The sequence below is a fragment of the Pituophis catenifer genome, unplaced genomic scaffold, assembly GCF_029215685.1.
Source record: "Pituophis catenifer annectens isolate HBS135680 unplaced genomic scaffold, rPitCat1.0.hap2 SCAF_3, whole genome shotgun sequence".
Taxonomy (NCBI): domain Eukaryota; kingdom Metazoa; phylum Chordata; class Lepidosauria; order Squamata; family Colubridae; genus Pituophis; species Pituophis catenifer.
The window spans coordinates 213,331,096-213,342,912 of NW_027256883.1; the positions used below are offsets into that span (position 1 = coordinate 213,331,096).

The following is an 11,817-nucleotide window of genomic DNA, read 5'->3' on the forward strand; positions in this document are numbered from 1 at the left end:
GTCGTTCAGTGAAGTTAGCAGCACACTTGTTTAAGCGAATCCAGCTTCCCCCATTGGTCGCAAAAGGGGATCATGTGACCCCCGGGGCTCTGCGACCGTCATAAATACGAGTCAGTTGCCGAGTGTCTGAATTTTGATCGCGGGACCCTGGGGAAGCTGCAATGGTCGTTAAGTGTGCAAAACAGTCATAAGTCACTTCTTTCCGTGCCGTTGTCACTAATTGAATGGTTGTAAGTTGAGGACTATCCGTATGCTTTGGCCAAACTGATCCTCCCAAAAGCAAATTGAGTCCCAAAGATCACACACGCACACACACACACACACACACACACACAGGAACCATAAAGATCAAGCAGGAAGTCTGTTCCCAAGGAATTCTGGGAGAGGTAGTTTTGCAGGCACATTGGAAATTCGACTGGTTCTCGGGAAGGGCAGGCCAATTTCTCCTCCAGTTACTGTCTCTAGCACAGAGCTGCTTGAAGCATCTTCTCTAGATGGCCATGGGGCTCCCCATAAATCCCAGTTCTTCTCCTGGAGAAGATTCTCCATCATGGAGTGCAAGAGTTGGAAGATCTTGCATACGGAGTTGGCATCTTGCAAGTAGAGCTAGTATGCCATGAGTTGGGTTGGGTTGAGTTGGGTTGCCTGAGCACCCATGACCAAACCAGCTCCATTCTTGGAACTAATGGAAAAAACAAAGTCCTTCAGTGTTGGAGGAATGGGGGAGGAGCTCAGACGCAACCATATCTTGCTCAACTAACTCATCAAGTGCCTTTCTTGATGGTTACACTTCAACCCAACCATGATCTACTATGGCCCTCTTCATACAACAACTCAATTTCTGGAGTGGGAGAAAGAAACTTGAGAGAGAGAAGTATCCATAACTGTTAAGGGGAAGATCACGAGGTCAAGAGAAAGGACTAGATCTTGGTGGCTTCAAATCTTGGCTTGGTCTTCAAACCCAACCAAGAATTATGGACTCAGATGTCAAGGCTCTTCTTTTTCCACCTTCAGAACCACCCATCTTCACAGGTCTGTGGTTAAAATCAGCATACATACCCACATATACCTTCTCTGATGGCTACACCTCAACCCAACCATGATCTACAATGGCTCTTTTTCAACAACATCTCAATTTCTGGAGTTGGAGAAAGAAACTTGAGGAAATGAGGTATCCAGAATTATTACGGGGAGGATCCTGAGGTCAGGAGGAAGGACCAGATCTTGGTGACCTCAAATCTTGACTTGGTCTTCAAACCCAACCAAGAATTATGAGTTCACATAACAAGAACCTTCTTTTGCCATCCTATCTTCACAGGTCTATAGTTAAAACACACACACACACACACACACACACACACACACACACACACACACTAATGCAATCCTAAATGGAGCAGAGGTGGAAAACCATCTCAAGCCAAGTGAACAAGATTAGAAAACATGGCGGCAAACATTGTCTTCTAAAGTCACAAGGCCCTTGAATGTAATGGACCATGTTTTTTGGAATCAAGGAAGCTCTTCTAGAGAAGGCCCCAAACACCCCACATCTGTCAAGTAGAGTTGTGAAACAAAATTCAAGTGAGAAATAGGGCAGAGGTTTTCCGGATCGACAGCAGCGTCCTTTTAAGGCAAGGTTGGAATTTAAAAGATTGCGTCAAAAAAAAAAGAGGTATAAAGGACAGAAGAGATGTTGGCGAGCCAATATTTTTCAACGTTGGCCAATTTTAAGACGGGTGGACTTCAACTCCCAGAATTCCCCAGCTCTCCGAGGAATTCTGGGAGTTGATCCACACATCTTAAAAGGAGCAAGTTTGAAAAAGTCTGATTAACCCAACCCGTTCACAGTGTAATTATTCATCCTAAGGACGGCGGGATGTAAGCAATTTAAGGCCACCCCAGTTTTGGGGGGTGTCAGAAAAAAAACAGGGAAAGCTAACCCAAGGACCCCCCTCCCTTTGACCTCTTCCCCCCCCCCCCCCGGAGGCTACCCTCTTCCTCCCCCTCAGAAAGCACCAGTCCCTGCTTCCATCTCAACCTTTTCTTTGGCATCAGGGAAAATAATCCCATGCAGAAATGCCCATCACTCGATCACTCCCATCCATTCCTTCCCCTGAAATGGTGGAACATGAAATCCAGCCCTGGGATGCGGGAAAAAGCATAATCTCCCTGCCACCAGATCTCTTTTTACGGGGTCCTTGGTGGTCTCAGAGCTTGGCTGTTTTCTCGCAGACATCTTATAACCAAGCTAGGTAACATCATCAATAGGAGAAGGGACAGGGCTTTGCAGAAAGGAGAAGGAGAAAGGGGGGGAGGAGGAGCAGGAGGAAGAGCGGGAAGAGGAGGAGGAGGAGGAGGAGAATTGTGGGGTCCTTGGTGCTTTCTGAGCTTGGCTGTTTTCTTGCAGACGTTTCGTGACCCAACTAGGGAACATCATCAGTGCTAGAAGGGAGTGGGGTTTGAAGAGAGGAGGAGGAGGAGGAGGAGGAGGAGGAGAAAGATGACAGCAGGGTCCTTTGTGCTCTCTGAGCTTAGCTGTTTACTTCCAGACATCTCATTACCAAACTAGGTAACATCATCCATGCTAGATCTCTTTCTCCCATCAATCATTCCAGCAGGTTCCAAGGTCCTTGTCCAGATCAGCAATACAGATCCCAAATTAAAGGTGCAAAACAGCCCTCTTTTAAGAGCTTGCTGGTGCTTGACAAAACTCCTCTAGGTTTCTTTGGCATAGGCAAGAACGCAAAGGACAAAGAGGGGGTGAAGCCCTTCTCTACCCATGTTTTGGGACAAAGTGACCCCTGCCCCATGGAAGGGCAAAGGTGAAAGGTAGTTTGTCCCTCCAAAGGCACTTCCAAGGCGGCTGAGATATGGCTTTTAATGCCACATGCTTGTTTTCTTCCGCATTCTTCCCCTCAAGGCCACTTCATCTGTCCTCTCCTCGCAATTTATCCAAATTCTTTCGGCGGCTCCCCATTTCGGGAACCACTTGGTCCAGCCCCTGCCCTCCAGGGGGGCTGACCCCCAGTGGTTTGGAGACTGGGTTCGAAGCCAGCCAAGGATGGAGCAGGATCCCGCTGGCGGTCAGCCTTTCAGCCGGATCCCTTCGCAAGAGGCACCGGATAAGGCACTGGGCCTTGGGCGAGAGGTCGGCCGGAACTGTAAAACGTCCGTGACAGATCTTGCTAAACAATGAGATTGGCTTGGTGCCCTGGAAGGGGTAGCAGCCCACCAAGAGAGTGTAGAGGACCACCCCCAGGCTCCAGATATCAGCTGCCTTTCCGGAGTAGGAGCCCTTGAAGCTCAGGATTTCGGGACCCACATAAGCTGGACATCCATGCTTGTCCACCAAGGCGTCATCGGAACCCAGCAGGACCTGGGCATCTTCCAGGTTCTCCAGCAGCAACTTAGACCTGGAAAAACCAAATGTAGAAACACAGATTAGGCGAGAACTAGCTCAAAAACAGCAACTGTGAGAGGGATCTTGGAATCTTAATGGACGATCGCTTAAACATGAGCCAGCCATGTGCGGCAGCAGCCAAAAAGGCCAATGCGATCCTGGGTTGTATCAACTGAGGCATAGAATCAAAATCACGTGAAGTATTAGCACCGCTTTGTAAAGCCTTAGTAAGGCCCCACCTGGAATCCTGCATCCAGTTTTGGTCCCCACATTACAAAAAAGATGCTGAGAGTTTGGAAAAAGTTCAGAGAAGAGCAACTGAGCAACCAAAAAGAAAGAGAGAGGAAGGGAGGAGAAGGAGGAGAAGAAACAAAAAAAGAAAAAGAGAAAGAAAGAAAAAGAAAAAGAGAGAGAGAAAGAAAGGAAGGAAGGAAGAAAGAGAAAGAAAGAAAGAAAGAAAGAAAGAAAGAAAGAAAGAAAGAAAGAAAGAAAGAAAGAAAGAAAGAAAGAAAGGGAGCAGCAGCCAAAAAAGCTAACACAATTCTTGTTTATATAAACAGAGGCATAGAATCAAAATCAGGTGAAGTATTAGCACCGCTTTGTAAAGCCTTAGTAAGGCCACGCCTGGAATTCTGCATCCAGTTTTGGTCCCCACATTACAAAAAAAAGATGTTGAGACTTTGGAAAAAGTGCAGAGAAGAGCAACTAAGAGGATTAAAGGCCTGGAGGCTAAAACATATGAAGAACGGTTGCAGGAGCTGGCTATGGCCAGTCAAGAGGAAAGAAAGATTAGAGGAGACATGATAGCAGTGGTTGCAGTATTTGAGGGGCTGCCACAAAGAAGAGGGGGGTCAACCTTTTTTCCAAAGCACCAAGACAAGAAACAACAGATGGGAACTCATCAAAGTGAGAAGCAACCTGCAATTAAGGAGAAACTTTCTAACAGTGAGGTCAATTAATCAGTCAGTGGAACAGCTTGCCACCAGAAGTTGTGGGTGCTCCATCAACTGGAGGCTTTTAAGAAGAGATTGGACAACCATTTGTCTGAAACAGTATAGGGCCGTGATGGCGAACCTACGGCAGAGCCCTCTCTTCGGGCACACCAGCCGTCACCCCAGCCAAGCTCCACCACGCATGCGCACGTGCCTCCCGCCAGCCAGCTGGTCTTTGGGTCTCTGCCGCACATGCATGGGGGGCAGGGCGCATGTGGGGGATGCACATGTGCATACATGGGGGGCTGGGGTGCGTGCATGAGGGTGCTCATATTGCATTTTCGGGCCTCGCACAGCTCCCCCACGCCATTTTGGATTCCATGTTGGTGCAGGAGACCTTCCAGGCCCAAAACGGGGTACAGGGGTATGCACGGCTCCTCCTATGCCCTGTTTTGGCTTCCATGTTGGTGCAGGAGGCCTTCTAGGCACAAAATGGGGCACAGGGGGGTTGCGCACACATGCATGGGGGAGCTTGGGGGGGGTCGCATGCGCATTGCATTATGGGTGCTCTCTGTCGTGCGCTATTGCACGCGCTTTCGGCACGCGACAACAGAAAGGTTAGCCATCACTGGTATAGGGTCTCCTCTTTGAGCAGGGGGCTGGACTAGAAGACCTCCAAGGTCCCTTCCAGCTCTATTCTGATTGAAAAGGAGAATCAAGTTCAGAGATCAGCTCCAAAAGGTTGAGCAGGAGCTGCTGGGAATCCATGCCCCTGATTCCGCAGCCAGAATTCTGCAATCGCAATGCATTAAATGTCTTTTGAATCATTTTAAGCCGTGGAAAGTAAATCCATGCTGTGATTGCTTATTGTTATTTATTTATAGGGCTTCTTATATAGGTAGTCCTTGACTTACAAACCACAATTGAACCCAAAAATTCTTTTGCTCAGCAAGGCACTTGGTTAAGTGCATTTTGTCCCATTTTAACATCCTTTCTTGTCACAATTGTTAAGTGAATTGTTGCAATGGTGAAGTTAGTAACACGGTTGTTAAGTGAATCTGGCTTCGCTGGTCAGGTGGTCACAAAAGGGGATCACGCGACCCTGGGACACTGCGGCCGTCATAAAAATAAGCAGTTGGCGTCTGAATTTTCATCATGTGACCATGGGAATGCTGCAACAGTTGTTAAGTCCCTTTTTTCCATGCCGTTTTTAACTTGGAACGGTCACTAAATGAATTCTTTTAAGGGGAGGACTACCCGCATTCGCCATGAATATCATAAAATTAAGAATAGAAATAAGTTAAATTAAAATGGCCTCATCCAGTCTTGTCAGTTTTTTGTTTGTTTGTTTATTTATAAAATTTATTCCACTTATTCCAGGGAGATGCTGGAATTAGAAAGATGATGCATTAAGTGTTAGGATATTGAATTTAGTAGCTGGAACTGTAAAGTGTGCAATGGGCCTGAACACACAGTTGTAACTGATTAGTTGGAGAGTGCTGACTCGTACATGAGGCAATCCATGATATGATTGGTTCCTGGGTGTAAAAGAGGACTTTCCCTTTTTTCCCGCCTTTTTTTCCTCTGTGTGCTCTGTAAGGCTCCTTGATTTACCTCATGAGGTTCCAGCCAGAGTGCTGGCTCATGCATGAGGCAATCTACACTATGATTGGTTGCCGCGAGCATAAAGAGGGCGTTTCCCTTTTTTCCCGCCTTTTTTCTTCTGGGTGCTTTACCTCATGATTTGATTTACCTCATGACGCTCCCGGCTCTCTTGTCTGCTGTAAATCTCAATGTAAAATAGATTTATTTTATATAAAACTACAACTTTGCGTCAGTGTCTCTGTCTGCGCAATTCCCTGACAATTAGACTGAAATCTGCTAAATGGGAGGCATGTTAATTGGACACCTCGCTGAGATTATGTTTAATTTTAATAATGTCTGATGGCAAATGAACTAAAATCTAGGATTTTTCTGCGGCAACTTTTTTGTGTTGCTCTGGAAAAATCAGCCGGTTTTTTCAATTCTCACCGTTCTCGATCCGTGAAGACAAACTTCCTCAGTTTGATGTCTCGGAGGACGATGCCGTGCTGGTGGCAGTGGGCGACGGCTTCGGCCATTTGTCGGAAAAGAGCAACCGCCTCGGACTCCGGCACACGCTTGCGCCGCCTCACCAAGTCGTGCATGTTGTCCTTCCCGGGCTCAAAAAAGACGTAAACGTTTTGGTCTCCCACGATGATCTCTGCCACCTGGGCAATGTTGGGGTGCGAGGGGAGAGCAGCGTAGGGCTCCATCACCTCAGGGTAGCTCTTGGCCGGATAAACCTGGAAGGGAAGAGAAAGAGGTGAGAAAAAAGATCAAGCGGCAGAATGATCTGGGAGTAAGACGGGAGGCCTAAAAATTTGATAGATAGATAGATAGATAGATAGATAGATAGATAGATAGATAGAGAGAGAAATAGATGAGAGTTAATAGATTAGATAGATAGATAGATAGATAGATAGATAGATAGATAGATAGATAGAGTGGGATAGATAGATAATGATAGAGAGGGAGAGAGAGAGAGAGAGTGGGATAGATAGATAATGATAGGGAGAGAGAGAGGGAGCGATAGATAGATAATGATAGAGAGGGAGAGAAGAGAGAGAGATAATGATAGAGAGGGATAGATAGATAATGATGGAGAGGGAGAGAGAGAGAGAGAGTGGGATAGATAAATAATGATAGAGAGGGAGAGAGAGAGAGATAATGATACAGAGGGATAGATAGATAGATAATGATAGAGAGGGAGAGAAGAGAGAGAGATAATGATATAGAGGAATAGATAGATAGATAATGATGGAGAGGGATAGAGAGAGAGAGAGTGGGACAGATAGATAATGATAGAGAGGGAGGGGAGAGAGAGAGAGATAGATAATGATAGAGAGGGATAGATAGATAGATAGATAGATAGATAGATAGATAGATAGATAGATAGACAGACAGACAGACAGACAGACAGACAGACAGACAGACAGACAGACAGATGATAGATAGATATTAAATAGATGATAGCTAGCTGGATCTGTTCCCGATCTGTCACATTCAACAACTAAACTTTACACATTTATTCTCTTCCTGGGTCGGCTTGTAGTGGCTGGGGGATTCTGGGAATTGAAGTCCACCAGGCTTAAAGTTGCCAAGGTTGGAGACCCCTGGTCTAGAAAGTGTGTTTCTCAAGCTCGGCCGCTATCTATCTATCTATCTATCTATCTATCTATCTATCTATCTATCTATCATCTATCTTTCTATCATCTACCTTTCTATCATCTATCTATCATCTATCTTTCTATCTAACATCTATCTTTCTATCTATCTATCTTTCTATCATCTATCTATCTTTCTATCATCTACCTATCATCTATCTTTCTATCTAACATCTATCTTTCTATCTATCTATCTTTCTATCATCTATCTATCTGTACACCCACCATCTCATACCTTGCAAGTCAGCTCTGCCTCGGTGTGTCTGTTCACTGCTCTGTAGGTGCGTCCACCTTCTGTGGGCTCCAGAAGGATGTAGGGGCCGATCTGAGTGATGCTCGAACCCTGATCCGCGGTGGGAGGGCACTGAGGCAGGGGCTGGAGGCAGGGTGATGGCCCCGGAATCTTGTCCACACGCGGGCGCTTGGGTACCGAGCCGCCCGATTTTGACGCTTTCTCACAGCACAGTCTCCTTTTCGGCACGTGGGCCTCTGCGCGAGGCTTTGGCACCAAGAGGCTCATCTGGGGAAGAGCACAGGGGAGAGGAAAGGGTTAAGGTCAGCTCAAGGCATTTTAGGTCAAAAAAGTCACGGCTGGCAAGGATTCAGATCCCTTTCCTAGTTCTGTGCCTGGCCCTTGGGATTGTAATTGGAGTTTGGTGGCTTTTCTTGCAGATGTTTTATGACCCAACTAGGTAACAGCATCAGTGCTAGAAGGGAGTGGGGTTTGCAGACAGGAGGAGGAGGAGGAGGAGGAGGAGGAGGGTATCCAAAATCATGCAATAGCTTTGAAGCTTCTGCCGCAGGACCGCCACCGTTGCAGCCACAGCGGCTGATGTAAAGACAGAGTAAGTTCCTCCTGGCATTGACTCAGGAGGCTGAGCACAAGGCAGCTCTCTTGCTCACAATCTCAATCTGGATTTCCTGAACAATAGCTGCATTTTTTCAAAGTTACAAAGGAAAATGCTCCGACGATGATGACCCTCAAGGACGCCGCTTTCCCTATTTTTTTTTTTTTTTTTATAATTTATATGCCGCCCTTCTCCGGAGACTCAGGGCGGCTTACAATGCGTTAAGCAATAGCCTTCATTCTTTTGTATATGTATACAAAGTCAGCTTATTGCCCCCACAAACTGGGTCCTCAATTTACCCACCTTAGAAAGGATGGAAGGCTGAGTCAACCTTGAGCCTTGGTGAGATTCGAACCTGCAGTAATTGCAGGCAGCTGGTCTTAATAACAGGGTGCTTTAGACCACTGTACTACCAAGGCTCATTTTGCTATAACATCTTCCCAGGCCTCAGTGGTGGAGCTTGAAGTACATGTGTGAACAGCGTTACAGAATAGCAGAAATGGAAGGGACCTTGGAGGTCCTCTAGTCCAACCCCGACTCCTATAACATTCCAGACAAGTGGCTGTCCAGTCTCTTCTTAAAAACTTCCAGCGATGGACACCCCCACACACACAACTTCTAGTGGCAAGCAGTTCCACTGGTTAATTGTCCTCACTGTTAGGAAGTTTCTCTTTAATTCCAGGTTGCTTCTCTCCTTGATGAGTTTCCACCCGTTGCTTCTTGTTTTGCCTTCAGGGGCTTTGGAGAATATTTTCACCCTTTTCATTACTCAGAGTAGGTAACGTCATCGGTGCTGGTCCTACCTAGTTGGGTTACTTAATTTGGGTACTGAAACACCTGCCCTAAAAAGCCAACCCACTCAGAGAGCACCAAGGACCCCTTTCCGGGTTTCCCATCCAAAATCAAAGCTTTGCCAAGATGCCAACTCAGGTGTCCTTCTCCCTCGCCACACACAGGTGAGTGAGTCATCCAGGGCATGTTGCAAGAGGTTGGCAAAGCAGCTCACCTTTGCTCACCTGTGGCAAAGTTCCTTCTCACCCCCAGGTGAGAAAATAAAAAACCAATCAGCGGTGGCACACGCAACCATATATCCCCTCTGGCTTATTTTTCTGTAGAAAGTCCCTGCACATCAGCAGGGACTAATCTAAATGCAGCTAGTCCTCAACTTACAACACTTCGTTTAGTGACTGTTTGAAAATGCAATGGCGGTGAAAAAAAAACAAAGTGACTTATGGCCATTTTCCACACTTTGTGACCATTGCAGCATCCCCCTGGTCACGTGATCGAAGTTTAAATTTATTTATTTATTTATTTATTTTTGGATTTATATACCGCCCTTCTCCCGGAGGACTCAGGGCGGTGTACAGCCACAAATAAGAAACATAAAATACAAACATTAAAAACAATTAAAAGAATATATATTTATTTGGCCCCATAATTTAAAAAGGGACAAACCAATTAAAAACATTTTAAAAATTTAGATGCTCGGGAACTGTCTCGCATTTATGACGGTTGCAGTGTCCCGGGGTTACGTGATCCTCTTTTACGACCCTTTTGACAAGCCAAGTGAATGGGGAAGCCTGATTCACTTTAACGACCGTGTTACTAAGTTCACATCAGCAGTGCTCCACTTAATGACCATGTTACTAATTTAACATCAGCAGTGATCCACTTAATGACCGTGTTACTAACTTCACATCAGCAGTGATCCACTTAATGACCATGTTACTAATTTAACATTAATGACCGTGTTACTAACTTCACATCAGTAGTGATCCACTTAACGATTGTGTTACTAACTTAACATCGGCAGTGATCCACTCAATGACCATGTTATTTAACATTAACGACTGTGTTACTAACTTCACATTGGCAGTGATCCACTTAACCGTGGCAAGAAAAGTCGTAAAGTGAGGCAAAACTCACTTAACCGTCTCGCTTAGCAACAGAAACTTGGGGGGGGCTCCATTGCCGTCGTAAGTCGAGGACTGCTTGTAACGGGGTTTATTGGTGAATCATTTTATGGGGCTTATTTCAAAGTTGCAAAACAGGTCCAATCCTTGTCTAGGGTGCCCCGAAAGTGCCAGATCCCAGCTTGGCCTGGCCTTTGCCCTCTTCCCATGTGCCAAGCACATACCAGGGTGACTCCTTCATGGGCCACTCATATGGCTGATGATGATGATGCAGCCGTACTGAGCAATGCGCCGGGGCTGAATCAGCAACTCCCAATTCTTCCTTCTCCACTGAACCATTTGTGCCAGGAGGTGGCTTAGCCTCTTTTTCCCCCCCCCCATAACCTGCCAACCCCCCCGGACCCCAAAACCAGTCCAGTTGAGGATTATGGGGCCTGTAATTGTGTCCCCCCCCCCCTTTGTCTCAATTTGAGAATGCACCTGTGGCACCTCTACCTGGAGTAACTCTCCAAGGGGGAGGGAGATATTTTTTTGCAAGGGTGGATTTTTGCCTCTCTCTGAAACCGAGCCCCCTCCCCTTCTGCTCCCCACTCCTCAATTCTTCCCTCCCTTCCCCGTTTACCTTTCTACACCCACCCACCCCCCAAAAACGTCAACCTGCAATTCTGTGGGACTGAGAGAAGGGTCCTTACGGTGCTTGGAAGCGGTGGTGGGGAAAGGCGGCTCAGTGAACAGGGGGACCTCTGAGCATGGACAAAGGGCTCTATGGGGTGGGAGATGAAGCTCCGGCGAAGTACCGGGCAGAGGAAGAATCGGGAGAAAGGAAGCCCCCCCCCCACTCTCCCGTTGCATGGAAGGCTTGCAACGCGTTGTCATCGCCCCCCACCCCACGCGGCATCAGCTCCCCAGCAAGACCCCCTCCCCAAATGGGCTTTCCCCTCGCCTGCCCCTACCTTCGCACCGCAGCCGTGCACTGGGTCGGGGGGCTGCTCTGCCTTCCTTCGCCCGGAGAAGCGACCCCGGGAAAGACCCCTGGCGGGGTTTGGGGGGGGGTCTCAGCAGCGTCTGGGGGCCATCCTCGCCGTTGCGACCGACCCCGTGGAGCGGCTTTGTCTGAGCCCTGCCGCCGCCGCCGCTCCAGCCCGAGCCGCGGGGATGATGCAACCCCGGGCCGCAGCGGGTTGGGCTCTGCGGGCAGCGCCGCCTTCCCTCCGCCTCCGGCTCCTCCTCGGATGCCGGCTGATGCGGCCGGCAGCTCGGATTGCAGCAGGAACCGCCGCCGGCTCCGCCTCGCCGATTGCAGCCCGATTGCGCCAGAGGCTGCGCTGCGGGGCGCTTTTCGAAGGGGAGACTGCCCCACCTCCCATCATCCCCAGGCGGCGGGGCTGGTGCGCGATGGGCGTTGGAGTCCGACGACCCTGACCATTGGGGGTTGTTCTAATCTAATGGGATTTGGGAGTCCGACGACCATTGGGGGAT

The 11,817-nt window shown here is 47.9% G+C and overlaps 1 protein-coding gene across 1 annotated transcript; it reads right to left on the reverse strand.

Annotated features, from left to right (window-relative positions):
* Positions 1–2,588: 2,588 nt before the first annotated feature.
* Positions 2,589–11,332, reverse strand: TRIB3 (tribbles pseudokinase 3). The gene is made up of 4 exons (XM_070940266.1): positions 11,292–11,332; positions 7,813–8,097; positions 6,364–6,656; positions 2,589–3,413 (listed from the first exon to the last, which is right to left on the reverse strand). The coding sequence occupies exons 2-4, from the start codon at positions 8,095–8,097 to the stop codon at positions 2,927–2,929; spliced, it is 1,065 nt and encodes a 354-aa protein (XP_070796367.1). The 5' UTR covers positions 11,292–11,332; the 3' UTR covers positions 2,589–2,926.
* Positions 11,333–11,817: the final 485 nt, after the last annotated feature.